This window comes from Platalea leucorodia (genome assembly GCF_965183815.1).
Source record: "Platalea leucorodia genome assembly, chromosome: 24".
NCBI classification, from domain to species: Eukaryota; Metazoa; Chordata; class Aves; order Pelecaniformes; family Threskiornithidae; genus Platalea; species Platalea leucorodia.
This window is the reverse complement of record NC_138846.1, coordinates 1201432-1228953: the sequence shown is the minus strand read 5'-3', so window position 1 is coordinate 1228953 and position 27522 is coordinate 1201432. Positions and strand designations below refer to the sequence as shown.

The 27522-nt window shown below is 69.3% G+C and overlaps 2 protein-coding genes across 3 annotated transcripts; both read right to left on the bottom strand.

The window, feature by feature from the left end:
- Positions 1–308: 308 nt before the first annotated feature.
- Positions 309–12635, bottom strand: PEAR1 (platelet endothelial aggregation receptor 1). 2 transcript variants are annotated; one of them, XM_082332723.1, is made up of 23 exons: positions 12531–12635; positions 10746–10838; positions 10553–10657; positions 9878–9978; positions 9706–9798; positions 8720–8966; positions 8521–8635; positions 8307–8443; positions 7782–7994; positions 7374–7548; positions 6085–6205; positions 5844–6007; positions 5648–5750; positions 5433–5579; positions 5204–5332; positions 4995–5123; positions 3569–3697; positions 3279–3494; positions 3097–3206; positions 2305–2410; positions 2090–2149; positions 1197–1412; positions 309–563 (listed from the first exon to the last, which is right to left on the bottom strand). In XM_082332723.1, exons 2-23 carry the CDS (start codon positions 10835–10837, stop codon positions 412–414), a joined length of 3060 nt encoding a protein of 1019 aa, XP_082188849.1. In that variant the 5' UTR covers position 10838; positions 12531–12635; the 3' UTR covers positions 309–411. The 2 variants fall into 2 exon arrangements, with proteins under 2 accessions (XP_082188849.1, XP_082188850.1); XM_082332724.1 differs by having other exon boundaries at positions 1224–1412.
- A 5374-nt stretch (positions 12636–18009) lies between these two features.
- On the bottom strand, positions 18010–26652 carry NTRK1 (neurotrophic receptor tyrosine kinase 1; the record flags this gene model as incomplete). Its single annotated transcript, XM_082332746.1, has 17 exons — positions 18010–18195; positions 18289–18447; positions 18838–19078; positions 20528–20700; positions 20773–20903; positions 21009–21155; positions 21518–21620; positions 21872–21930; positions 22169–22186; positions 22390–22719; positions 22801–22927; positions 23077–23225; positions 23330–23484; positions 23803–23871; positions 24335–24406; positions 24581–24655; positions 26471–26652. The coding sequence occupies 17 exons, from the start codon at positions 26650–26652 to the stop codon at positions 18010–18012; spliced, it is 2376 nt and encodes a 791-aa protein (XP_082188872.1).
- Positions 26653–27522: the final 870 nt, after the last annotated feature.

Sequence of the window (27522 nt, the reverse complement as noted above, 5' to 3'; positions counted from 1 at the left end):
GCCATCACTGGGCCCTTACTGGTCCATTTCTTGTCCCATTACCAGGCCTTTATTGGGACCACCACTGGCCCCATCACTGGGTCGTAACTGAGCCCATTACTGGGCTCTTACTGGGGCCATCATGGGACTGTTACCGGGCTGTTACTGGGCCCATCGCTGAGTCTTTACTGGTCCATTTCTTCTCCCATTACTGGGCCTTTATTGGGACCATCACAGGGTCACAACTGAGCCCATTACTGGGCCCCCCCGACCCCATCCCCGGTCCCCCCCACGCCGCGCCCCCTCCCTCCCACCGGTGCCCCCGGTGCCCGTCCCCGCTCCCCGCCGCCACCGCCGCTGCTCCCGCCGCTGCCGCCGCCGCCGCCGCCGCCCCGTTGCTCCCGGGGGTCCCTCGCCGCGGCCCCCCGGCCCTCAGCGGTCCTTCCTGCGCAGCGGCGGCGAGGGCGGGTAGTGGCGGGCGGGGGGGACGTCGTAGTGGCTGGGGATGTGGCTGTTCTTGGGGGAGTCGTAATGGCTGGGGGGGGGCCCCGGGGTGACGCCGTCGGCCCCGCCGGCGCAGCTCTCTGCGGGGACGAGAGGAGGCTGCAAGGGGCCGGGTCCCCCCGGGGCCACGCAGCCCCCGTCACCGGGGCCATGTCCCCCCCAGGGCCATCACCGGGGCCGTGTCCCCCCCCAGGGCCATCACCATGGCCGTGTCCCCCCCCCAGGGCCATGCAGCCCCCGTCACTGGGGCCATGTCCCCCATAGGGCCATCACCGGGGCTGTGTCCTCCCTGGGCCATCACTGGGGCTGTGTCCCCACCAGGGCCATCACTGGGACTGTGTCCTCCCCGGGGCCATCACTGGGGCCATGTGTCCCCCCCAGGGCCATCACCGGGGCTGTGTCCTCCCCGGAGCCATCACTGGGGCTGTGTCCCCACCAGGGCCATCACTGGGACTGTGTCCTCCCCGGGGCCATCACTGGGGCCATGTGTCCCCCCCAGGGCCATCACCGGGGCTGTGTCCCCCCTCCCAGGGCCATGCAGAGCCTGTCACCAGGGCTGTGTCCCCCAACAGGGGCCACCACTGGGGCCATGTGTCCCCCCCACGGCCATCACTGGGGCCGTGTCCCCCCCAGGGCCATGCAGCCCCGTCACCGGGGCCATGTCGTCCCCCCAGGGCCGTCGCCGGGGCCGTGTCCCCCCCAGCCAGGCTCACCAGGGCCAGGGGACCCCCCAGCCGTACCCTCCTGGGACGGCTCCTCCAGGAGCCCGATCTCGGCGTAGGACATCTCCCGCCGGACGGGGGATTTCATCTCCATGTAGCTGCCCTCGGGGGGCTTGGCGGCGGCGGGGGGCAGCTCCTTGATGGTGGCGTAGGGGTTCTCGCTGGCCAGGGAGCTGGCGCTGGCCCCCAGCCGCGGCGGGGGGTGCTCTGGGGGGGCAGGAGTTGGGGGCTCCCCGCGGCGGGGAGCGCAGGGGAGGGGGGCAGCTGCGGCCAGCTGTGGCCCGGGCCAGTCCGAGCTCCATCCGCGCCCTGTCCCAGCCCTGTCCCTTCCCCACCCCATCCCATCCCATCCCCGTCATATCCCTGTCTCTTCCCCATCCCATCACAGTCCCATCCCCATCCCTTCCCCATCCCCATTCCTGTCTCTTCCCATCCTCACCCCTTTCCAGCCCTGTCCCATCCCCATCCCATCCCTGTCTCTTCCCAATCCCATCCCCATCCCTTCCCCACCCCATCCCCATCCTTTTCCCATCCCCATCCCAGCCCTGTCCCATCCCAATCCCATCCCATCCCATGCCATCCCATCCCCATCCCATCCCATCCCCATCCCTTCCCCATCCCATCCCCACCCCATTCCATCCCTTCCCCACCCCATCCCCATCCTTTTCGCATCCCCATCCCAGCCCTGTCCCATCCCCATCCCATCCCATCCCCATCCCATCCCCATCCTAGCCCTGTCCCATCCCCATCCCATCCCATCCCATCCCATCCCATCCCATCCCATCCCATCCCATCCCCATCCCATCCCCACCCCATTCCATCCCTGTCCCTGTCCCCATCCCTTCCCCACCCCATCCCGGTCCCTTCCCCACCCCATCCCGTACCTTTCCGGCTGTACGTCCCCGGGCTGTAGCTGTAGCTGTAGCTCCGGTCCAGCTGCCCCCCTGGAAGGGAGCAGATTTGGGGCCCCCCCGCGCCACCCCGCCCACCCCAGCACCCTCCCGGTGGATCCTGAGCTGGGAGGGGGCCCCGGTGTCCGCCCCGCTCCGGCCAAGGTCCGCGCTGGCTCCCCGGGCGCTGCCCCCGCGTCCCCCCTTACCCCTGGGGCCCGGGGCCCCGAGGTGCTTCCAGTCGGGCGGCAGCGTGGCGTTGCCTTCGGCGCCGTAGGGTCTCTCCACGCCGGGGAAGAGCTGGGTGCCGGGCACCTGGAGCCCAAACGGGATGGGCTGGCCACGAGGCTCCCGGCAGCAGCGCCGTGCCGCGCCGCACTGCGCAACACCGCGCTGCGCCGTGGTACGGCACGCAATACCGCGGTGCGCTGCGCAACACCGCGCTGCGCCGTGGTACGGCATGCAATACCGCGGTGCGCTGTGCAACACCGCGGTGCACCCTGCAACACCACGGTATACCAAGCAACACCACAGTGCACTGTGCAGCACCGTGCAGCACCACGGTGCACCATGCAACGCTGTGCCGCGCCGTGCAACACCACGGTGTACCAAGCAACATCACAGGGCACCGTGCAGCACCACAGTGCACCATGCAATGCTGTGCTGCACCGTGCAACACCACGGTGCACCATGCAACACCGTGCTGCACCGTGCAACAGCACAGTGCACCACGGTGCATTATACAACACCACGCCGTGCTGCACTGTGCAACAAGGTGCTGCACCGTGGTACACCATGCAACACCACGGTGTGCTACGCGACACCATGGTGCACCGCACAACACCACACTGCACCGCGCAACACCACGCCGCACCACGCAACGCCACAGTGCACCACGCAACACCCTGGTGCACCGTGCATTACGCCACGCCATGCCACGCTGCATCGTGCTGCACCGTGCCACGCTGCACCGCACCGCGCCGTGCCGTGCTGTGCCGTACCTTGAGGGAGCTGGCTCTGTCCTGGGGGCCGGGGGCCGGCAGCGTGCACTGGGACAGCGTGTGGTAGCTGGGGTTGGAGTAGTAGTGCGCGTGGTGGCTCGGTGGCACATCTGGGGGACAGGCGTCAGCCCGGCGCAGCGGGGCCACCGGGGCTGCGGCCGCGTCCCCGCCGCCGTGCTCACCTGGCACCACGTAGTCGGAGGTGTCCGTCTGTCCCGCCGTGTAGGCCACGGCCAGGTGCCGGCTCTCCTTTTCCTTCTGCCGGTGCCGGTAGCACAGGGCCACGGCCACCACGGCCACCAGCAGCACCACCAGGGCCACCAGGCTGAGCACCACCCCCAGGGAGCTGTAGGCTGCCGGGGGCGCCGGCACGATGGTGTAGGGCTGCTCGGGGGTCCCTATGGGGGGGACAGTCCTTAGGGTGGGGCAGGGACCCCGGCGGGACCCCCCACCCCGCGCCGCGCCCACTCACCGGCCTCGCAGTGGGGCCCGATCCTGCCCGGGGCGCAGGGGCACGTCCCGCTGGCGGGGTGGCAGCTGGCGTTGTGGGCGCAGCGGCAGAGCTGCTCGCACCGGAGCCCGAAGGTGCCGGGGGGGCAGGCTGGGGGGGCAGAGCCACGCTGCCGCGACCGCGGGGCTCCGTACGGGCACAATACGGCCCCATACTGCCCGCGACCGCGGGGCTCCGTACGGGCACAATACGGCCCCATACTGCCCGCGACCGCGGGGCTCCGTACGGGCACAATACGGCCCCATACTGCCCGCGACCGCGGGGCTCCGTACGGGCACAATACGGCTCCATACTGCCCGCGACCGCGGGGCTCCGTACGGGCACAATACGGCCCCATACTGCCCGCGACCGCGGGGCTCCGTACGGGCACAATACGGCCCCATACTGCCCGCGACCGCAGGGCTCCGTACGGGCACAATACGGCTCCATACTGCCCGCGACCGCGGGGCTCCGTACGGGCACAATACGGCTCCATACTGCCCGCGACCGCGGGGCTCCGTACGGGCACAATACGGCTCCATACTGCCCGCGACCGCGGGGCTCCGTACGGGCACAATACGGCTCCATACTGCCCGCGACCGCGGGGCTCCGTACGGGCACAATACGGCTCCATACTGCCCGCGACCGCGGGGCTCCGTACGGGCACAATACGGCTCCATACTGCCCGCGACCGCGGGGCTCCGTACGGGCACAATACGGCTCCATACTGCCCGTGACCGCGGGGCTCCGTACGGGCACAATACGGCTCCATACTGCCCGCGACCGCGGGGCTCCGTACGGGCACAATACGGCTCCATACTGCCCGCGACCGCGGGGCTCCGTACGGGCACAATACGGCTCCATACTGCCCGCGACCGCGGGGCTCCGTACGGGCACAATACGGCTCCATACTGCCCGCGACCGCGGGGCTCCGTACAGGCACAATACGGCTCCATACTGCCCGCGACCATATAGCTCCATGCTGGCACACTACAGCTCTATACTGCCCAGGACCGTATAGCTCCATACTGGGACCATATAGCCCCATACTGGGACCATATAGCCCCATAGTGCCTGGGACCATATAGCTCCATACTGGGACCATAGACCTCCATACTGGGACCAATAGAGCTCCATATTGGGACCATAGAGCTCCATACTGGGACCATAGACCTCCATACTGGGAACCATAGAGCTCCATACTGGGCCCATAGAGCTCCATACTGGGACCCATACCATACTGGGCCCATAGGGCTCCATACTGGGCCCATAGAGCTCCATACTGCCCAGGGTGGGGCGGGGTGGGGTGGCCCCTATGGCCCCGGGCAGTTCTCTCTCTTGCCCCCCCGGAGCCCCAGGCTGGAGCCGGGGGGTGCAGCCCCGCGGGGGTCCCCGTGCCGGGCCCTACCTTCTCCGCAGAGCGTCCCCGTCCAGCCGGCGGGGCAGCGGCACGTCCCCTCGGCGGGGTGGCACGTCCCCCCGTGGTGGCACCGGCAGGGCTCCGCGCAGGCGTCCCCCCAGGAGCCGGGGGCGCAGGCTGGAAGGGGAGGGGGCAAGAGATGGGGTCACCCCCGCTCCCCACTCCCCCCTCCCCAGTCCCCCCAGTCCCCCACTCACGCTGGGAGCAGCGGGGACCCTGCCAGCCCGCGGCGCAGAGGCAGGAGCCGTTGACGGGGTGGCAGGAGGAGCCGTTGGCGCAGGAGCAGCTCAGGGCGCAGCGCTTGCCGTAGCGGCCGGCTGGGCAGGCTGGGGTGAGATGAATGCGCCCGGTCTCAGCACGGGGGTCTGGGGCAGGGCGGGTGGGTTGCTCCCAACCCACAATTTTTTTTGGGGGGGGGCCACTCACGGCGCTGGCAGGTGGGGCCGCGGTAGCCCGGGGCGCAGGTGCAGGATCCGTCCCGGGGCGAGCAGGCGGCCCCGTTGCGGCAGGAGCAGGGCGTGCGGCAGCCTCGGCCCCAGAAGCCGTCGGGGCAGCCCTGCTTGCACTGCGGCCCTGCGAGGAGGATGAGGGATGAAGGCCAAGGGCAGCGGGGTCCCTCCCCTGCCTGGGCCCCCCCTTACCTGTCCAGCCGGGCAGGCAGCAGCACTCTCCCGTCACCGGATCGCAGCCGTCGGCGTGGGCGCAGTTGCACCGCTGCCCGCAGCCCGCCCCGAATGTCCCGTTCTGGGGTACGGGGACAGGTCGGGGGGTTCAGCGCCGGGGACGGTGGCACCGAACCCCGGTGCAGGCAGCACCGGCGCAGCCGGCAGGACTCACCGGGCAGGGCTGCAGGCAGCGGGGGCCCTGCCAGCCCGGCGGGCAGCTGCAGGTCCCGATTTGGGGATCGCAGGCAGCTCCGTGGGCACAATCACAGCTCCGGTTGCAGCCGGGACCCCAAGTGCCGGCGGGACACGGCGTCGAGCAGTCGGGTCCGTGCCAGCCTGCGGGACGAGGGGACGGCGGGGTGGGCACGGGGACGGGGACGGGGACCCCCCGGCCCGCCCTGGTGTTCACCCACCTTCCTTGCAGAGGCAGGAGCCGTCGAGCGGGGAGCAGGCGAGGGCGTGCTGGCAGGAGCAGCGCCCCGAGCAGTTGGTCCCAAAGGTGTCGGGGGGACACAGGGAGGAGCAGTGCTCGTCCTGGGGGGGGACTGAAGACTTCAGGACAGCCGGGACCCCCACCCAGGGCTGGGGAAAGGCCCCAGGAGCCTGGGGAACCCCCCCCCCCTCCTCTTGGCACCCTGGTGCTGGAGGGAGAGCGGGTGACCCCAAAACCCCCATCCTCCCATGGGAACCCCAAGCTGTCCCTAAGGTGGCCTGGACCCCCATGCTGCCCCCCAGGGATGCCCACATGCCCGTGCCCCCCCCAAGGGATGCCCAGACCCCAAAACTGCCCCCAGAGATAACAAGAGCCCCAACCCCTTCCCAAGGGTGCCCAGACCCCTGGGTTTCCCCCAGAACCCTGCAGACCCCCCCATGCTCCCCCAGGACCCCCCAGACCCCCACACTCCCCCCCAGGACCCCCCAGAGCCCCATGCTCCCTCCAGAATCCCCCCAGACCCCCATGCTCCCCCCCAGGACCCCCCAGACCCCCAACACACTCCCCCAGGACCCCGCAGACCCCCACACTCCCCCCTCAGGACCCCCCAGACCCCCACACTCCCCCCAAGGACCCCCCAGAGCCCCATGCTCCCTCCAGAATCCCCCCAGACCCCCACGCTCCCCCCGAGGACCCCCCAGACCCCCACACTCCCCCCCCAGGACCCCCCAGACCCCCACACTCCCCCCAAGGACCCCCCAGACCCCCATGCTCCCTCCAGAATCCCCCCAGACCCCCATGCTCCCCCCAAGGACCCCTCAGACCCCCAACACACTCCCCCGGGACCCCGCAGACCCCCACACTCCCCCCCCAGGACCCCCCAGACCCCCACCACGCTCCCCCAGGACCCCCCAGACCCCCATGCTCCCTCCAGAATCCCCCCAGACCCCCACGCTCCCCCCCCAGGACCCCCCAGACCCCCACTCTGCCCCCCAGACCCCCCAGACCCCCATGTTCCCTCCAGAATCCCCTCAGACCCCCATGCTCCCCCCAAGGACCCCCCAGACCCCCACCACGCTCCCCCAGGACCCCCCAGACCCCCTAGACCCCCACTCTCCCCCCCAGGACCCCCCAGACCCCCACTCTCCCCCCCAGGACCCCCCAGACCCGCACTCTCCCCCATGGGGTGCCCAGACCCCCACCACGCTCCACGTGCCACCCCAGCCCCCCCAGTCCCCCCAGCCCGCCGTGCCCCCCGTGCCCCCGCACCGTGTAGCCGGGGGGGCAGTGGCAGTGGCCGGTGGTCCCGTCGCAGGCCCCCCCGTGCAGGCAGAGGCAGGCCTGCAGGCAGCCGGCCCCGAACCAGCCGGGGGGGCAACTCTCGTTGCAGAAGAGCCCAGCCCAGCCGGGGTGACAGACGCACTCCCCCAGTAAGGGGTGACAGCTGGGAACACCCGCTCAGCACCCCCAGTGCTCCCAGTATGGGGGTACTGGGTGTGCTGGGAAGGGGCTTTGCAAATGGGGGGGCACAAAGCACCTCTTTGGGGGATTAAGCTCTTCCTGGCCACCCAGCCAGCATCCCAGCTTGCCCGGCGAGGATGCTGGGGAGAGGCGAGGATACTGGTGGGGAGGCGAGGCTACTGGGGGGAGCTGGGCTGGGCTGGGGGGGGGTCCTACCTCTGGCTGTGCTGGTGGTGGCAGAGGCAGCGGCTCTGGCAGTGGAGGCCGTAGAGGCCGGGCAGGCACCGCCGCTCCTCGCAGCGGCTGCCCTGGAAGCCGGCCTCGCACAGGCAGCCCCCGTCGACGTGGAAGCACTGGCCCCCGTTGGCACAGTCGCAGCTCTCCTGGCAGTCCTGCCCGTACCGCCCCACCGGGCACCTCTCCCGGCACCTGCGTGGGGGCGAGGGGGTGACACGGCCCCACCAGGAGCCCAGGCGGCTCCCGGACCCCCCCTGCTTCACCCCAAGCTGAGGCCGTCCAGCTCATTGCATGCCAGGCTGGGGGAGCTGGGCTGACGGCGCCGGCAGCAGCGGGGGTCGGTGGCCCCGTCCCCATATGCCTCGTCCCCGTGTACCCCCAGCCATCCCTCGTACCCCCGTGCCCCCTCCCGCTGCACCCCATCTGCCCCCTGCGCCCCCAGCCCCATCGCCCCCAGCCCTGTGCCCCGTCCCCTGTCCCCCCGACCCCTGGTCCCCCCCTCACTGCTCGCCGGTGAAGCCGGGGGCACACTGGCAATGCCCCCCCCGGGGGTCGCAGCGGCCCCCGTTGTGGCAGCGACACTCGCCCTGGCAGCCGGAGCCGAAGCGGCCGGGGGGGCACGGCACGGAGCAGATCTCCCCCTGCGAAGGAGCAGCGGGGTCGGAAGGGGAAACTGAGGCAGGCGGCGCGGGGCGGGGAGGGCTCGCAGCCCACCTACCATCCATCCGTGGGGGCAGATGCAGGTGTCGGTGCCGGGGGGGTGGCAGATGCCCCCGTTCTGGCAGGGGCAGGGGCTGCCGCAGGGCGGCCCCTCGGGGCAGGGCACCTCGCAGCTGCGGAGGGGGACGGGGGGTGAGCGGGACCCCCGGCTTCGGGGCGCCGGGGTGGGGGGCGCAGGGCGAGGAGCCCCGACTCACAGGGGGCCGGCCAGCCCCGGGGGGCAGAGGCAGGCGCCGGTGGAGGCGTTGCAGGGGGCCCGGTGGTGGCAGGGGCACGGCAGGCGGCAGCCCTGGCCGTAGGTGCCGGGCGGGCATGGCTGGCGGCAGCGGGGGTCGGCGAAGCCGGGGGGGCAGGAGCAGGCCCCGCTCAGGGGGTCGCAGGGGGCCCCGTGGTGGCAGTCGCAGCGGTGCTCGCAGGCCGGCCCCCACGACTGCGCGTCGCACTCTGCACGGGGAGACCACCGCTACCGCCCCGGCCCCGGCCCCGGCCGGCCCCGGCCCATGCGTATCCCATCCCAATCCCATCCCCATCCCATCCCCATCCCATGCGTATCCCATCCCAGTTCCATCCCCATCCCATCCCCATCCCATGCATATCCCATCCCAGTTCCATCCCCATCCCATTCTCCATCCCTATCCCCATCCCATGCATATCCCATCCCAGTTCCATCCCCATCCCGTTCTCCATCCCCATCCCCATCCCATGCATATTCCATTCCATCCCAATCCCATCCCCATCCCATTCTCCATCTCCATCCCAATCCCATCCCCATCCCATTCCCCATCCCCGTCCCATTCTCTGTCCCCATTCTATTCTCCATCCCCATCCCAGTCTCATCCATAACCCATCCCCATTCCAATCCCATCCCCAAACCCATCCCCATCCTATCCCCATCCCTCTCCACGTCCCCATTCCCATTCCAATCCCATTCCCATTCCCATCCCATCCCCATCCCTCTCCCTGTCCCCATCCCTCTCCCAGTTCTCATCCCCATCGCAATCCCATCCCCATCCCATCTCCATCCCATCCCAGTCCCCTCCCCATCCCATCCCCATTAACCACCGGACCACCCCACCGCAGGCTGCCCAGCCCTCCAGGGAAACCCGCTGCCCCCCCGCCACCCCCGCCGGGGGTCCCCAACTCCGCGTCCCCCCCCCCCAGCACCCCGACCCCCGTCCCTCACCGCTGGAGCAGTCGGTGCCCCGCCAGCCCGGCTCGCACTGGCAGAGGTCGGGAGCCACGCACCGGCCGTGGACGCACTCCTGGGTGCAGCGCGCTGCGGGGACACGGCCGGGGGGGGCTGAGCCGGGACACGGCCCCCGCGGCCACCCCACCGCCCCGCTCGCCCCACTCACGGACGCAGGTGTCCCGGCTCTCGTAGTAGCCCAGGCAGCACTGGTAGCGCCTCCGGTAGTCGGTGCGGACCACCTGCCGGTACTCGGTGCGGTACACGATCCTGCGCCCCGCACCAGCGCCGTCAGGGTGGGGACAGGACCCCCCATGGCCTTGGGGACACCCTGCAGTGGGACACCCCCCCAAATGGCCTTGGGGACCCCCTGCACTGGGACTGCCCCACTTCAGCCCCCCCCAAACTGGACTTGGGGACCCCCTGCAGTGGGACAGCCCCACTCCAGCCCCCCCAAACTGGACTTGGGGACCCCCTGCACTGGGACTGCCCCACTCCAGCCCCCCCAAACTGGACTTGGGGACCCCCTGCACTGGGACTGCCCCACTTCAGCCCCCCCCAAACTGGCCTTGGGGACCCCCTGCAGTGGGACAGCCCCCCCCAGATGGCCTTGGGGACACCCTGCAGTGGGACAGCCCCGCTCCAGCCCCCCCACCATGACCTTGGGGACCCCCTGCAGTGGGACAGTCCCACTCCAGCCCCCCCAAACTGGACTTGGGGACCCCCTGCAGTGGGACAGCCCTGCTCCAGCCCCCCCAAACTGGCCTTGGGGACCCCCTGCAGTGGGACAGCCCCCCCCAAATGGCCTTGGGGACCCCCTGCGGTCCCCGCGGGGGGCTCCCACCTCTGCTGCAGGCAGGGCAGGGGGGACCCCAGCACCCCGGGGCAGGGCTCAGCGGAGGACACGACGTGGGGTTTGGTGTACGACTCCTTCACCGCCGCCGTGAAGCTGCCGAAGGAGGGGACACGGGGTGACGGCAGGTCCCGGGGGTCTCCACCGCCGTCACCCCCCCTCTCCCCAGTCCCCCCAGTCCTACCTCTCCCAGTAGCTGCAGACATTGGGATCGCTGGGGCGGAGGGCGGCCAGGAGGCAGGCGTGCATCGCCAGCGCCGCGGCCCGCAGCACCATCCTGCACGGGGAGACGACGGCTTCGCCCTCCGCCTCGCCGCATTCCCGCTCCCCACCCAACGCCCCCGGCCCCGGGCTTCGGCGCAGGATCCGACCTCCCCGCGGGGCTGCCTTCGCATTCCTGCCTCCGCAGGAACAGCCCCAACCCCGGCCCCCGCCGCTCCCCCAGCACCGGCCTGTGCCAAGGGGAAACTGAGGCACGGCCGCTCGGCAGCCTGGGTGGCCCCACGCAGGCTCATCCCAGCATCCCGAGACACCCCGGGGCCGCACCCCGGCATCACCGCGACCTCTCCCGCCGCACCCCACCCCGGTGCAGGCTGCTGCGGGGTGCGGGGTACCCGGGGTGCCGGGGAGGAGTTCGGCGCAGCGGCTCCCAGCCCTGGCACGGCGCCTCGTGGCCCCGTTTCAACCCGTTTCGTGTTTATTCCTAGTTGTGTTTCCTGGATCCGTCGACTTCTTGCTCAACCCAGCGAGGGTCCAGCTTTGCCGGGGCGGCTCCGGGATCACCGCCAGCCTGGGGGCCGGTGTGGGGGGCAGCGAGCCCCCCGAGCCCGCGGTGCCGTGTTTACCGGGACGCGTGTTTTACGGCTAAACACCGCGTGCCGAGGGAGGAAACAGAGGTTTCCTGGTCGGCACAGCTGGATTTACGGCCGCTTCCGTGCCGCTCCGGCCATGGGACACCCCGAAGGTGCAGCCCCCGGCAGCCCCCCGAGTCCGTCCTGCCCCTTGCCGGGGCCTGCGCTGGGGTTTGGGGCCAAATAAGGGGGTGGAGGGAGGGAGCGACCCCCCCTCATCCCGGAGCAGCCAGTTTTGGGTGGAAAAACCGTTTAGCGGGAAAGTTTCCACCCCCCCGTTTCCCTTCAGCTCCCAGTGGTGAGGAATTAATTACTCATCCGCAGGCGAAATTCCCTCCCCTGGACCCTCCCGGGGGGCAGAGCCGGGGGGACCCCCCAAGCCCTCCCCATGGCCCCGCTGCCGGCCCCATCCCCTGCTCCGGCAATGGGGGGGGGGGGGCAGGGGGGTCCCAGTGCTGCTGCAAACAGGAACCACTGGGAGATGCTGGCAGGAAAAGCGAGGAGTCATCAAAACGCACTGGCGGGCCCCATCTGCTCCTCGTTGGGGGGCCCAGCCACGGGGAAGAGCCCCCCCCCCAAGGTTGCCATAGTGGCAAGAGACCCCCCAAGAGCCGGCGCTTCCCACCCCGTGGGTGCCCCCGAGCACCCCCTGAGCAGGATGGGGAGCATCGCCCGCCGGTGACAAGGCACGGAATGGGGGGGCGTGTGGCCGGGGTGCGGGCAGGGGACCCGGGGAGCCCTGGGGGCCCCCCCGGCGCCGCTATCGCTGCCCCAGCGCTTCCTCCGAGGGCCGACGCGTTTCCTCCGGGGGCGCGAACCCGCAGGGATGGGGCTGGGTGAGGGTGAGGGAGGCGAGGGTGAAGGTCAAGGTCAGGGTCAGCAATGGGGTCACCGCAGGGTGTCGCAGCACCGTCCCACGCCCCATCTGCTGTCCCCCTGCCACCGTCCCCCCACCACCATCCCCTCGCCTCGGCCGCGGGACCCTACGACGTCCCCAAGCCCCCCTCCACAGCGCTGGGGACCGTTCCCTCCGGCACCACCCCAGCAGGGCACGGCGCAACCCCCCAGACCCACCCCCGGGACCCGGGGTGCCCCGGGCTGGGGACGGTGGCACTCACCTGGCCGGGGGCCGCGGCGGCGGGCAGGGTCAGGGCGCGACGGCCGCACGCGGGGCTGGCCTGGCCGGTGGGCTCGGCTGGCCGGGACGGCGCAGCGCGGCCGTCGGAAGCGGAGGGAGGGCCGGAGCCGCTGTCAGGAAGTTTGGACGCGGAGACGACTACGGAAAAGGGAAAAAAATAAAAAACCTTAATTTTTTTTTTCTTTTCTTTTTTTTTTTTTCTTTTCTGGCCAGAAACCAGCGGGTTTTGGAACAACAACATCACCGGGGCCGCTCGCACACGGTGGTGGGTGGGGAGGGGGTCCGTGGGGACGTCCCGCTGCGACCCCTTGGCCGCGTCCTGGCGCTGGAGGGTGTCCCTGTCCCCTGGGGGGTCTGCGGGGACCCAGGGGCCCCTCGGCAGCAGGGCCGGCCCCACGGCCGGTGACTGCGGGACTCTGCGCAGGAGCGGATGGAGAGCGTGGCACCGCCGAGGGTGGGGAGCTCTGTGCCCACCCGTGGCTTCTCCTCCCCAGAGGTCCCCACCCGGCGCTGGCACCCATGGGTGCTGGCCTTGATCCGGGGTGCCTCGCAGGGCCGGGGTGAGCGGACGGGACCCCGGGCCGAGGGGCTGCTGCTTTTGGCTGTGAGGGGCAGCGGGGACAGGGGTTCCCTTCGGCTTAACGGCAGCATCTGCTGGCAGCGCGGGGCAGAGACTGGGCCCCGTGCCCGGCATCCTGGGCACACAGCATCCCTGCATCCCTGCATCCCGAGCACACAGCATCCCTGCATCCCTGCATCTCAGGCACACATTATCCCTGCATCCCTGCATCCCAGGCACACGTCATCCCTGCATCCCTGCATCTTGGGCACACAGCATCCCTGCATCCCTGCATCCCAGGCACACAGCATCCCTGCATCCCTGCATCCCAGGCACATATCATCCCTGCATCCCTGCATCCTGGGCACACATCATCCCTGCATCTCGGGCACACATCATCCCTGCATACCAGGCACACAGCATCCCTGCGTCCCAGCATCCCAGGCACACATCATCCCTGCATCCTAGGCACACAGCATCCCTGCATCCCAGCATCCCAGGCACACAGCATCCCTGCATCCCAGGCACACACCATCCCTGCATCCCAGCATTCCAGGCACACAGCATCCCTGCATCCCAGGCACACAGCATCCCTGCCTCCCAGCATCCCAGGCACACATCATCCCTGCATCCCAGCATCCCAGGCACACAGCATCCCTGCATCCCAGGCACACAGCATCCCTACATCCCAGCATCCCAGGCACACATCATCCCTGCATCCCAGGCACACAGCATCCCTACATCCCTGCATCCCAGGCACACAGCATCCCTACATCCCAGCATCCCAGGCACACATCATCCCAGCATCCCAGGCACACAGCATCCCTACATCCCTGCATCCCAGGCACACAGCATCCCTACATCCCAGCATCCCAGGCACACATCATCCCAGCATCCCAGGCACACAGCACCCCCGCATCCCGGGACCCTGGGCACACATCATTCCCGCATCCCGGACACACGTTGTCTCTGCCTCTCGGCATCCCAGCCACATGCCATCCCTACACCCCGGGATCCCCAGCCACACGTCATCCCCATCTCCTGGGATCCCTGGCCTTGCTTCACCCCTATATCCCGGGATCCTCAGCCATCCGTCACCCCTGCGCCCCTGGGATCCTGCCCGTGGATCCCACCTTCATCCCGGGATCCCCAGCCACGTGTCGGCCCCATCCCAGGACCCCCGGCCAGGCAGCTCAGCACCACGTGTGTCCCCGTGCCCAGCCGCCCCCCGCTCCCAGCGAGCGCACGTACATTAGCCGGCCTCAACTGATGTCAAGGCGCCGTTAATTGCCTCTCCTCGTTACAGTAATAGCTCTAATCACTCATAACGATTTCCACGTCCCAGGGTGGCTCAGCTGCCCCCCCTGCCCCCCCCGCCCAGGGGCTCCATTAGGATCAAGCCCACCAGCAGCCAGGGGTCCGCTGTGGCCACCCCGAAAAGACGCTTCCCGGAGCAGGGCTGAGCACCGAGGCCACGGGGGCTGAGGGGTCCCAGGCTGGGGACATCGGGGCCGGGACAATCTGGGGACATCTGGAGCCCAGGACCTGGCGTGGAAGTGACCAACATCCCCCCCTCGCCGGGATGCTTTTAAATAAGGCGTCCCCAGGGTGGCGGGGAAATACTGCTCGGGGACGCTTCAGCTGCGCTCCAGCTGCGCCTCAGCGCCGAGATGCCTTTGCAGCCCCCCTGAGACCCCCGGTGCCGGAGGGGACGGGGACCCCCAAGTGCACTTAGGGGTGGCCAGGGGCTGCGCGGGGTCCGGCCAGCGCTCGGCCCCCCCTGGGACCCGTGGTGCCGGGACGCAGCTGCATCCCCAGCCCCAATGTCCCCCCAAAACCATTCACCCCGTCCTTGGGGGGGAACCCCGAAACACAGAGCTGGGTCCCTTAGGGACCTGGGGGTCCCTTTAGGGGCTTCGGGGGGGGGCAGAATCGGGCCCGGGACCCCCCAACCCTCATTAACCCTCGTTAGCGGGGCCAGGCCGCGGTGCCGCTGGGGCGTGCAGCTTTGCCAGCGAGCGGAGCCGTTAATTACCTCATTGCCAGAGTCCATTACCGCTCCCCTCGGAGCGGGTGAAATGGAGAAACTGCAGCAGGAGATGGGGGGGAATAAAATCAATCGGGCTGAAACCTTCAGGGAGAGGGGCTGGGGGGGGCTTAACCCTTCCCTGACCACCCTGAGGGGGAAACTGAGGCACGGCCGCCCCGTGGGGGAAACTGAGGCACGGCCGCGGGGAAGCCCACCCTGCTCGGGGGGGGTCACCGCCGCGCATGGTCCCTTTTGGGGCGTTGCTCTGCAGCAACCTGCGGCGTGGGGCTGGAAAAGCTCAAGGTTGTAATCTTGTTCCTTCCTCAAATTAGATAAGAGGGAAAAAAGGCCATAAATCAGCGCGGGCAGCGATTAGAGAGACCCCAAGGAAGCAGGTGGGGGGCTCTGCCAGCTGGGCTGCGCTCCAGCGGGGCCGGATCCTGCCCACGCCGGCTCCCCACGTCCCTCGGCGAAGATTTGGGGCCAGGCGGAGGGACCGAGCCCCGGGCTGGGGGCTGGATCCGGCCCCGCTGCGGGCTGTGGGGATGGATCACAGGCTGGGAGCCGCGGGGCGCTGGGGACGGCTCCGCTTTCCTCCAGCTCTCCTTGTGCCGTACCCAGCCCCGGCACAGCCACGTGCCGTGCCAGCCCCGAGCCCCTCGGCACCCGCCGCGGACCCCCACCTTGCACCGTGCCTCAGTTTCCCCTGCGACCCCGCTTTCCTCCCGCTTATCTCGGGTCGCGGTGGGTAACAAAGGAGCTGCCAGGGCCCTGGAGGCGCTGCCTAATTAGCCAGATGAAATCAATTCAGCTCCATTACGGTCAGATCCAGGTCTCAACCATTACCAGGGCGGCCGGAGAGCCTGGGGAAGGATGACGGAGTGGACGCTACAGGGCATGCGATAACCCCCCGGCTGCGACGAGGGGGCGCGGGGAAGGGAGGGCTTCGCCCTTTGATGGCGAGGTGGCTTTGTGCTGCGAAGTCCCATCGCCCCCCCGGAGCCCTTGGCAAGGGGGGCCGGGCGTCCGGGCCGGGGTACGGCGTGAGCAGCCCTGAGGGATGCCCAAGGCGGTCCCCGTGGCACAGCCAGAAAATCCAGCTCTGCGCTGGGGGCAGGGACATCGGCCCTGCATCCCGGGCACGCATCATCTCTGCACCCCAGGCACGCGTCATCCTGCATCCCAGACATGCATCATCCCTGGATCCTGGGCACACATCATTCCCGCATCCCAGGATCCTGGGCACACATCATCCTGCACCCCAGGCACGCGTCATCCTGCATCCCAGGCACTCTTCATCCCTGGATCCTGGGCACACATCATTCCCGCATCCCAGGATCCTGGGCACACATCATCCCTGCACCCCAGGCACGCGTCATCCTGCATCCCAGGCACTCTTCATCCCTGGATCCTGGGCACACATCATTCCCGCATCCCAGGATCCTGGGCACACATCATCCTGCATCCCAGGCACACATCATCCCTGCATCCCAGGATCCTGGGCACACATCATCCTGCATCCCAGGCAGTCTTCATCCCTGCATCCCTGGATCCTGGGTACACATCATCCCTGCACCCCGGGCACACAGCATCCCTGCATCCCAACATCCTGGGCACTCATCATCCCTGCATCCCAGGCACACAGCATCCCTGCATCCCAGCATCCTGGGCACTCATCATCCCTGCATCCCAACATCCTGGGCACTTATCATCCCTGCATCCCAGGCACACAGCATCCCTGCATCCCGGGCACACAGCATCCCTGCATCCCAGCATCCTGGGCACTCATCATCCCTGCATTGTGGGCACTCTTAATCCCTGCATCCCTGGATCCTGGGTACACATCATCCCTGCATCCCAGGCACACATCATCCCTGCATCCCAGGTATGCATCATCCCCCCATCCTGGGTACGCATCATCCCTGCATCCCGGGCACTCATCATTCCTGTATCCCAGCATCCTGGGCACACATCATCCCTGCATCCCAGGCACTCATCATTCCTGTATCCCAGGATCCTGGGCACACATCATCCCTGCATCCCAGGCACTCATCATTCCTGTATCCCAGGATCCTGGGCACACATTGTCCCTGCATCCCAGGCACACATCAACCCTGCATCTCAGGATCCTGGGCACACATCATGCCCGCATCCTGGGATCCCGGGCACTCATCATGCCCACATCCCAGGATCCCGGGCACACACTGTCCCCACATTTTGGGATCCCTGGGGCAGCACATCCCCTCCAGCTCCTCTTCCCCAGCTCCCAAAAGCCCCTCTGTCTCCCCAGATGCCCTCCATCCCGCCCCGTGCCCGGCGGACACCCGGAGCAGGCAGGGCCCAGCGCGGGGGAGAGATGGACGGTTTTATTATCAACCGGTTTCGCTGCAGAGCGGGCGAGCGCGGGGCGTCCCCACCGGCCAGGGACCGGGGACGAAGGAGCAGCCAAGCCACGGGGTGCCCCCAACCCTCCCGGAGAGCCGAGCCCCCCGGCTCCCACACTGGCATGGACCCGGCCCTGGAGGGGCGCTGGGCTCCGTCCCCCCGGAGCAAACCCGCCTCGGCCGATCGCCGCCGCCCCGGCACGCCGGGGAAGTGCCAAGGAGCCGGGTGGCACAGCCACAGCCCCGGGTGGCACAGCCTTGGGGGGCCCCCAGCCCAGCCCTACACCCCCCCATGGGGGTGGGTGGGCCTTTTCCACTATAAATAAGATTTCAGCCCTCTCATCAGGGCATCAGTCCGGGGGGCTCCGTTGGGTGGGGGGTGAGGGGCCGGACCCCCCCCGAGCTGGCCTGGCAGGGCGAGCCATGCCCCCGGGAGCGGGGAGGGCAGGGGGAGAGCGGGGAGCGGAGGGTGGCCGGGGGTCCCCGCTCAGCCCAGGATGTCCAGGTAGACGGGGGGGGTCTTGACGAGGGCCTGGAGGCGGCTGTGGATCTCCTTGATGGGTCGCCGCTGCTGGGGTTCCCGCTGCCAGCAGCTCTGCATGATGGCGTAGACCTCGGAGGGACACGTGCGGGGACGCTCCAGCTCCCGCCCCTGTGTGATGCACTCGATGGCCTGCGGGAAGCCGGGACCGAGATGGAGTAGCCCCCCCAAGCCGGGTACCCCCATGGGGGGCTGCCGCCATCCTCATCCTCCCCGCTCGCTCACCTCGGTGTTGGAGAGCTGGTACCAGGGCTGCTTCCCGTAGGTGAAGATCTCCCAGAGCACCACGCCGAAGCTCCAGATATCGCTCTCGGTGGTGAATTTACGGTAGAGGATGCTCTCGGGGGGCATCCAGCGGATGGGCAGCATGGTCCTGCCTCCCACCTGCCCGCAGCGGGGCCGTCAGCGGGGCAGGGACCCCCCCTTTGCCCCCCCAGCCCTCGCCCTGCTCACTGAGCACACCTCAGACTGGATGTAAGGAAGAAATTTGTTACGCTGAGGGTGCTGAGACGCTGGCCGGAGAGGTGGGGATGCCCCATCCCTGGAGACGTTCAAGGTCAAGTTGGACGGGGCTCTGAGCAACCTGATCTGGGTGAAGCTCTGCTCATGGCAGCGGTAGGTGACCTTTAAAGGTCCCTTCAACCCAACCCAGGCTATAATTCTACCATTAAATCTGGATGGAGATGGGTCGGGATGCAGCAGCTAAGAGGGAAAATTGAGCATGGCCCCCCCAGCCCATCGCAGAGGGAGGGGAGCGCTCGCCAGCCCGCTCACCCGGTAATAGTCGGTGCTGTAGATGTCCCGGGACATGCCGAAATCCCCGATCTTCACCACCAGGTCGTGGCCCACCAGGCAGTTGCGGGTGGCCAAGTCACGGTGGACGAAGTGGAGGGAGGCGAGGTAGACCATGCCCGAAGCGATCTGCGTGGCGATCTGCAGCATGTGGCTCAGCGTCAGCTGCCCGCAGGGCTGTCCCTGCCCCTGGTCCAGGATCTTGGCGTCGGGGCCGTGGGACCTGCCGGGGCAGAGGGGCTGCTCGAGCGGGGGACGAGCGAGAGTGGGTGCGGGGATGCGTTTGGGGGGGACGCGCAGATGCGTGTGCAGGAGAGGGCGTGCAAAGGCAGGGGAAGGGCCGTGCACGCACATCAGGAAGGACGCGCACGCGTGCGTTCACGCTGGGGACGGGTGTGCACACATATGCATGCGTGCCAGGGAAGGAAAGCACATGTGTGTGCATGCACACAGGGGAAGGGCATGGCACAAGCATGCACACGTGCCAGGGAAGGATGTGCATGTGTGTGTGTGCATGCACAAGGGAAAGGGGCGCACTTGCATGCATGCACACAGGGGAAGGGCGCACACATATGTGCATACATGCACAGGGGAAAGGTGTGCACGTGTGCATGCACACCAAGGAAGAGCGTGCACACATGCCAGGGAAGGGCGTGCACACGTGAGCGTGCACACAGGGGAAGGGCACGCACATACGTGCGCAGATACCAGCAACAGGCATGCACTTGTGCACATGCATGCCAGGGAAGGGTGTGCACGCGTGTGCGTGCACACAGGTGGAAGGGCATGCACGTGTGCATGCACACACGTGTGCGTCTGTCCCTGGCATGCGTGCACACAAGGGAAAGGCACGCGCTTGTGTGCGTGCATGCCAGGGAAGGGTGTGCACACGTGCATGCACAGAGGGGAAGCACATACACAGATGTGCATACGTGCCAGGGAAGGGTGTGCACGTGTGTGTGCATGCACAGGGGAAAGGCGTGCACTTGTGTGCACGCACGCCAGGGAAGAGCTTGCACATACGTGCACACATGCCAGGGAAGTGCGCGCACATGCGTGCATGCACACAGGGGAAGGGCGCACATGCGTGTGCACACGTGCCAGGGAAGGGCACGCATGTGTGTGCACGCACAGGGAAAAGGTGTGCACGCATGTGTGCACAGGCCCGGGCCGTGACGCCGGGGAAGGCTGCGTGTCAGGGGGCGCGAGCCCGCACGCGCCGGGTGTGAAAGCGCGGCGACGCGTGCGAAGCGGGCGCGCGAGGCGGGCGGGGGGCCAGCGCGGCTGCGGCCGCCTCCAGCCCCTCTGCCTTTGATGCCGAGCGTGGCTGACAGCCGTGCCGGGGCGGCCGCGGCCGGGAGCTGGGGGGGTTCTGCTCGGCAGAACCATTAATGCCAACTCCCATAACAATAATCATAAAAGCCACGTCTCAGAGCTCATCGCGTGGCCACTAAAGCGATGCCTCTGGCAGCCCCCCCCGCGTCTAGCAGCAATACCTGGGGGGGCAATCGAAAAGTCTCTGCTTATTCCAGCTGATGGCCAATCTCTCTCTATTTAAGCCTCTCAGACAGCTAATCTAATCAATATTGCAAGGAGGGCTGCATTAGCAGGGAGCAGGCTGGCTGCGCTGATGGAGCGGCAGATGGGGGGGGACAGGACCCCCCCGACCCACCTGAGGAAGCGGTTGAGGTCGCCGTGCTTCATGTACTCGAAGACCATGATGAGGGGTTCGCCCTCGGTGCAGACGCCGTAAAACTTGACGATGTGTTCGTGCTGCAGCACCGTCAGCAGCTCGGCTTCACGTTGGAAATCCAAGCGGGTGCTTTCCGTCACCTCCTTCAGCGCCTGCGGGCGCACGGCGTCAGCCCGGCATCGAGCCCCCACCCCGGACCACCATCGTGTCCCCCCGCTCCTCACCTTCACGGCCACCAGCATCTTCTCCTGCTCCGGGAGGAGGTTGTAGCACTCGGCCAAGAAAACCTTCCCGAAGGCGCCTTCGCCCAGCTCCCACTTCAGCACGATGTCCCGTCGCTGCACGTGGTGGACGCCTGGGGGGACCCCCACCCATCAGTGCCCCCCTGGGACGGGGACGGGGGCATGGGAGGGTGCTCGGGGACCGCGGTTGTGTGGGTGCCCCCCCCCCCAGCCCTTACAGGCATCGCAGAAATACTGGGGGTTCTCGATGAAGTTGCTCTTCAGCCCCTCCAGCTTGCTCTCGGCCGAGGAGAGGGGGCTGCTGCCCAGGTTCATGAAGTGCAGGGACATGGCCAGGTCGTCCTCCTGGGCCAGCACCGCCGAGCCTTGCGGGGACAAGGACAAGGCCGTCGGGGGGGGTCCCGCGGCCCTCCCCAGCCGCTGCGGCCAGCGCCAGGCTCTGCCGAGCATCCCCCCGCCCCGGCGGGCCCCCGGGGGCCAGGCAGCCCGATCAAACCCATTTAGAGGCTGAATCCATTCCAGGAGTGAATTAGCAGCTGCTGCCCGCGCTGCCGGGGGGAACCGGCACCCCTCCGCGGTCCCCATCCCTGCAGGGATGTCACCCAACAGCCGGGTCCCAAGCCGGGTACCCGGCACAGCCCCGGCCGCCCCGCGGATGCGGGAACTGGGGTGTCCCTGTGTTGCGGCTCGAATCCCCCGTGGCGCCGGGCGAGGCGGGGGGACTCACGGTTAATGCCGAACTTGGACCGGCGCCCGCACTTGTTGAGCACGATGAGCATGACGGAGAGGAAGAGGCTGGCGAACACAGCCAGCGCCACGGCCACCGAGACCTGGTGACAGCAGGGACGGGGGCTCGGGTTGGGGTCCCGCCAGGTCCCTTCTCCCAGCTCTCGGGGGGCTGAGATGGCCACGAGTCCCAGGAGCTGCCGCAGGGGAAACTGAGGCACCGGGACTCTGCCATTCATCCCCGTCATATGACCCCATCCCACGTGGCTCTGGTTTGGCTGTCCCCTAAGGATTTGTCCCACCCTCCCACGGGTGCCCTGGTCCCCCCAGCCCAAGCCACGGAGCATCCCCTCACCCCGAACGTGTGCTCGTCCGTCGTCTCCACGGGCCCCTCCAGCGAGCTGTTCCTGGTGCCTGGGGCAGGGAGAAGGGCGCAGGGTGAGCGTGGGGTGGGGGGTCCCCATCCCCTGGGGTGGTCCCGGCAAGTGGGGGGGGTCCCCAGGATGGCAGCACTCCCGCAATGACTCTGCACCCTCAGCGCAGGGTGGGGGGACCCCAGGATTGGCTCTGGGGAGGGGGATCCATGGTTTGGGGGGGCCTGGGGCAGGGGGTTGTGCCCGCTGCGGTGGGGACCCCGTGCCCGGTCACTCACCCAGCGGAGACAGAGACACTGGTGCAGCCCAAAGGGAGAGAGAAAGGAGAAACACTCGTTATTCCCCAGGCGAGAGCACCCCGTCCTTCCCCACTCCCAGCCCTGGGGAAACTGAGGCACATCGGGGCTCGCTCGGAGCCAGCGGGCAGAGCCAGACACAACCCGTTGGCACACCAAGGCAAGGAGAGACGCCGCCGAAACCGGTGTTTGCCGGCACCTACCAGGGATGGGCTCCTCGGGGCTGAAGCTGAAGGGGTTTTCCATGAAACGCCCCTGGACGCTGCGGGCGGCGAAGCCCAGGGGGTTACGGACCAGGAGGGTGTAGTTGCCGTTGTTGACGTGCGTGGGACGGTTGAGCTGGAGGCAGCCGTGGAGGACGGTGGAGTTGTGCTCGTATTCCACGATGCGGGTGTGGATGTAGGGACCCTCGGTCAAGGCCGTGCCGTTGAAAAGCCAGCGGATGCTGGGGACCGGATTGCCGTCCACCGAGAAGGGGATGCACCAGAAGTGCTGGGGAATGGCTTCGTGCAGGAGCAGGATCACTGGGGGGACTGGGGGAGACAGAGCCGGGTGGATCCCCGAGCCGCCCCCCTCGCCCGGACCCCCACGCCGGCCCCCTCCGGGCTGCTCACAGGTGACGTTCAGCATCACGCTGTCCTCCGCCGGCCCCGCCGCGTTCTCCGCCCGGCACGTCAGGTCTTTGTGGTTGAGGTTGGACGAGACGTTGCTGATCTCCAGGACGATCTCCCAGTCCGAGAGCTGGGGGGAGCACCGGGATGGGGTGAGCCCCCCCGGAGCCGTGGAGCTCCTGCATCCCCCCACGGCCACCGCACCAGCGAGAGGATGCTGCGGCGGGGACGGTGCTGCCAGGAAGGTCCCCGGCCGTGTCCCGGCGAGGCTGAGCTTGCCTTGGTGACGATGGGCAGCTCGGGTCCCACCTCGGGGAGCACCCATTCCCCGGTGGCCGGCGGCTCGGCGGCGATGCGGCAGGTGAGGTTGACGCTGTCCCCTTGGCGCAGCACCGCCTCGGGGTGCTCGATGCGGACGGTCGGGGGCTCTGCGAGGAGAGGCCGGGGGTGAGCGGGGCCACGTCCCCTCCCGCGTCCCACGCTCTGGGGGACAAACCCAGCACCCAAACCCAGCGGGTCCCCGGCCACGTACCGCAGGCGCGGAGGGGCTGGCTGCCCAAGGGGACCAGCACGCTGCCCTCCCAGCAGCCCAGCGACTGGTTCCCCAGCTCGGCCCGGCTCCCGTTCTGCCAGAGCTGCAGCCAGCGGAGGCCGCAGGAACAGTTGAAGGGATTTCCCACCAGGATGCTGAGATGGGGCAGGGAAGAGGACAAGGGGTCAAACGGGCTGCGGTGGCCCCGGCTCTGGGTCATACACGGGTGTATTCATCCCCGGCGGGGTCAGCCAAGGCTGGATGCCGGCATCCCCAGCCCCGGCGGCACCGATCCTGCGCCGAGCGCTGCTGGTGCCCCCAGATGCACCCAGGGCCACCCCATCCCCACGCCCGTGGCTGTCAGAGCCGCCATCTCGCTGCGTCCCCAGCCCCGTCCCTGCCTCGGCGTCACCCCGGGGGTGCATCCCCGGTGCGGGATGCTCCGCACCCGCCTTCCCCCCATCATCACTCACAGCTCCTGCAGGGGCAGATGCTGGAAGGTCTTCCAGGAAAGGCTGTGCAGGGCGTTGGAGGAGAGATTCCTGCCGGGACAGATCCCGTCAGCCGCCCCTTCCCACCGCAGACCCCTGTCCCGCATCGCCCCACCCTCGCAGAGGGTCTGGCCGGGGCGCGGAGCAGCACCGCGGCCACCGCTGTCACGCCGTGACCAAGCAAACCCAGGGTGCCACCAGCCTTCAGGCACCTCCCTGCAAGCGGGGAGCCCCACGCACCCCAGGACAGGGTCCCCCCCAGCTCGCTGGGGTCCCCTCCCGCGCCGGGGCAGCACGGAGCTCCCGGGGGGGGCAGCAGCTGCCTGCACTCCTGCCCCCCGATCGATGGTTTCCCACTCAGCGGCACGGCCCCACGCGGCCCCCCCGGCCCGGCTGATGCGCCGACGGGCAGCAGGACACCATCGATCCCGCACGGGGACCAGCCACCCTGTGCCGGGGCTGAGCACCCACGGGGATGGGGTGCCAAGCCCCAAAACTGGGGGGGGATACTCACACGTGGCTCAGCCTGGGGGTGTCCAGGAAGGCGTCGGCAGAGACGTGCTGCAGCCCCGACCCCGAGATGGTGCTGGGGGAGAGAAGGGCTGAGCACCCGCACTGGGGACCCCGAATCCCCATCCTGGGAGCACCCCCCTTCGCCTCCCCGCAGCGGGATCAAGCGCTGGGGATCCCCCATCCACCAGCCCCCCCCCCCCCCCCCGCCCCGTTTCCCTGTGCAGGGACCCCACCCCGGGGTGCTCACAGGCTCCTGAGGTCCCGCAGCATCCTGGTGTCAGCCCGGGTCAAGGTCGTCAGCGTCTGCTGGTTCTCGATGACGCTGGAAGGCAAACGAGGGGGGATCGGGGGAGTAGCCCCAGGACCCCCATGCCCGGGGGGCGAGGGGAGTGGGGGGCCACGGCTCTCCCCTTCCCCAGGCTGTGCCTGCGCTGCCCCGTGCCAGCCCACGGCTGGGGACGGGGACAGGGACGGAGCTGAGCTGCCCCGCTGTGCCTCAGTTTCCCCCGGGCAGACAGGGATGAGCTGGGAAGGGGGGGCCGGGATGGCGGCAGGCGATCCTGCCGGCGCTGAGTCTCCGGCCGCCGCTTGGAGCCCGTGGTCTCACCCAGAGAGCGAGTTTGCCGGGTCTTAGCCCCGCTCCCCCGTGGGTCCCCACCTTTCCTCGCACCCCACGGTGTCCTGCAATGTGATGGGGGGCACCCACTGTCCCCCCCTCCCCTTTTCCCAAGGCAGGGGGTGAAGGAAAGCCCCTCTGGGAGCGGGTGTGGGGTTTTCCCACCCGCCCCACCCCAGGGGCTGCTCCTGTGAGCCCCAAATTGTCTGGGGTTACTTGGGGATTCAGACCCACACCGAGGGGTTTTGGTCCTGCTGACCCCCATGGCGGGGTCCCTGCTGCCACCCCCATGGACGAGGGTGTGGGGCTGGGAGGGAGGAGGGTGGCTGGGGCAGGGGGACGGCCGGGGGCCTCTCGGGGGACCGCCATCCCCGCCACCACCCACCCCACCCCGCCAGCCAGCGAACAAAGAGCTGGCAGCGCCCCGCGGCGCAGCGTCCCCCGGCACCTGGGGAAACTGAGGCACGGAGACGTGCCGCAGCCAGCCCCCGGCAATGCGGCACGGCCAGGGCTGCGGCAGGGGGAGGACCCAGGAGTCCGGGCACCCCAGTATCACCCAGCACCCCGTACCCCCGCAGCACCCTCCTCTCCCCCCCACGTCCTGAAGCAGGGGGATGAGTGAGAGCAGAGGAGATCCCCCAAACCAGCAAATTCGGGGTGCCCCCCCTCAGCATCCCAACCCACAGGCCCTGGGGCAGGGTGACAGCCCTGCGGGGTGGGGGGACACGGGGCTCGGTCCCTCCCTGCCCGGGGCCCCCGCTGCACCCTCAGCCCTTTGCTCCCGCTGGCATCGCTGCGGGAGAGGGCGAGGAGCTGCCCCCAGCCCCTCACTCGCTCCTCGGGGGGATGCAGGAGGGACCCCCCCACCTTTGCAGCCCCCAACGCCTCCCGCTCCCCACAGTGATCCCAGCCCCGGAGCAGATCCAGCCCCACCGCCGCGGTCTCAGCCCCGTAGCGCTCCCCGCTCCATCACCGGCCCAGCCCAGCCCCATCGCCCCGTCCCAACCTCCGTCAGCCCCAGCCCCATCGCCTCCATCATCATCGTCCCCAGCCCCATCACCCTGTCGTCGCCCAGCTCCATCACCCCCAGTCCCATCGCCCTGTCCCCCAGCTCCATCACCCCCAGTTCCACCACTGCATCCCCCAGCCCCTCTGCCTGGTCCTCAAGCTCCGTCACCCCCAGCTCCATCACCCCCAACCCCTCCTGCCCAGTCCCTGAGCTCCATCACCCCCTGCTCCATCCCCCTGTCCCCCAGCCCCACCACCCCCAGCCCCACCACCCTGTCCCCCAGCCCCTCCGCCTGGTCCCCTGAGCTCCATGTCCCCCGGCTCCATCACCCCCTGCCCCTCTGCCTGGTCCCCTGAGCTCCATCACCCCCAGCTCCATGTCCCCCTGCTCCACCACCCCCAGCCCCACCACCCCCAGCCCCTCTGCCTGGTCCCCAAGCTCTGTCACCCCCAGCTCCATCACCCCCAGCCCCGTCACCGCATCCCCCTCCCCACCGCCCCCTCCCCACTCACACGTCGGTGAAAGCCCCGGTTCCCAGCAGCCGGGCCAGGCTGCCCACGGTACCGGGCTCCCGGCAGAGCAGGGCACCGGCCCGGGGGCAGCGGCAGGGCCGGGGGCAGGGACGGGCAGCGCCCGGGGCGGGCAGGGACAGCAGCAGCGCGGCCAGGCAGAGCCCGGCGGGCAGCGGCGGCATCGCGGACCCGGTCCCGGTCCCGGTGCCGGTGCCGGTGCCGGTCCCGGACCCGGTGCCGGTGCCGCCCTCCCTCGCACTTGCCCGGCAACCCGAGGACGGGGCCGTACGGGGTTTAAAAGCAGCACAGGGACCGGCCTCCCGGGAGGGGCCGGCGGCTCCCCCCGCCCCGGCACCGCCCCGGCCCCGGAGACCCCCCCGGCCCGCGGGCGGGGATGGAGGGGCAGGGCCGGGACCCCCGGGAAGCCCTCGGCCGGGGGGGGGGGGATCGGCCGCAGCCCCGCCCGGAGCCCCCCGCCCCACGGAGGGGGTGTCCCGCTGCAGCCGGGCACCGAGCAGGGTGCCTGCCTGCAGCCTGCCTGCAGCCTGCCTGCAGCCTGCCCAGACCCCTGCACCCTGCCTGCACACTTGTGCCGCCCATACCTGCACCCTGCCTGGACATTTGCACCCTGCCTGCACCCTGCCTGCATGCGGGCACCCTCCACCTGCTGACCTGCCCCCCCCCAGCCCCCCAAAATCAGCGTCCCGGCACCGGCACCCCCAGCCACACGCGTGTGCACACGCACAGGCACGCACACCCCTCCAGGACCTGGCTCCAGCCCGGAGCTGGCTGCACCTAAGGGACAGGGGACGTCACACCAGCACCCCCAGGCTCCTGGGGCCACCGAGAGCCCCCCCAGCCCCCAGCACCCCCGTCACGTCGGGGGGCAGAGAGGCTGGAGATGGGGGGCGTTTGGTGGCACGGTGGCCCCGTCCCCAGGTGTCACCCCCGGGGAGGGACCCGCCGCTCTCCCACCGTGGGTCCCTGTCCCCACCCGGCTGCCGCCTGTCCCCGAGCCCATCCCAAAGCGCCTTGGGGGTGGCTCATCTGTG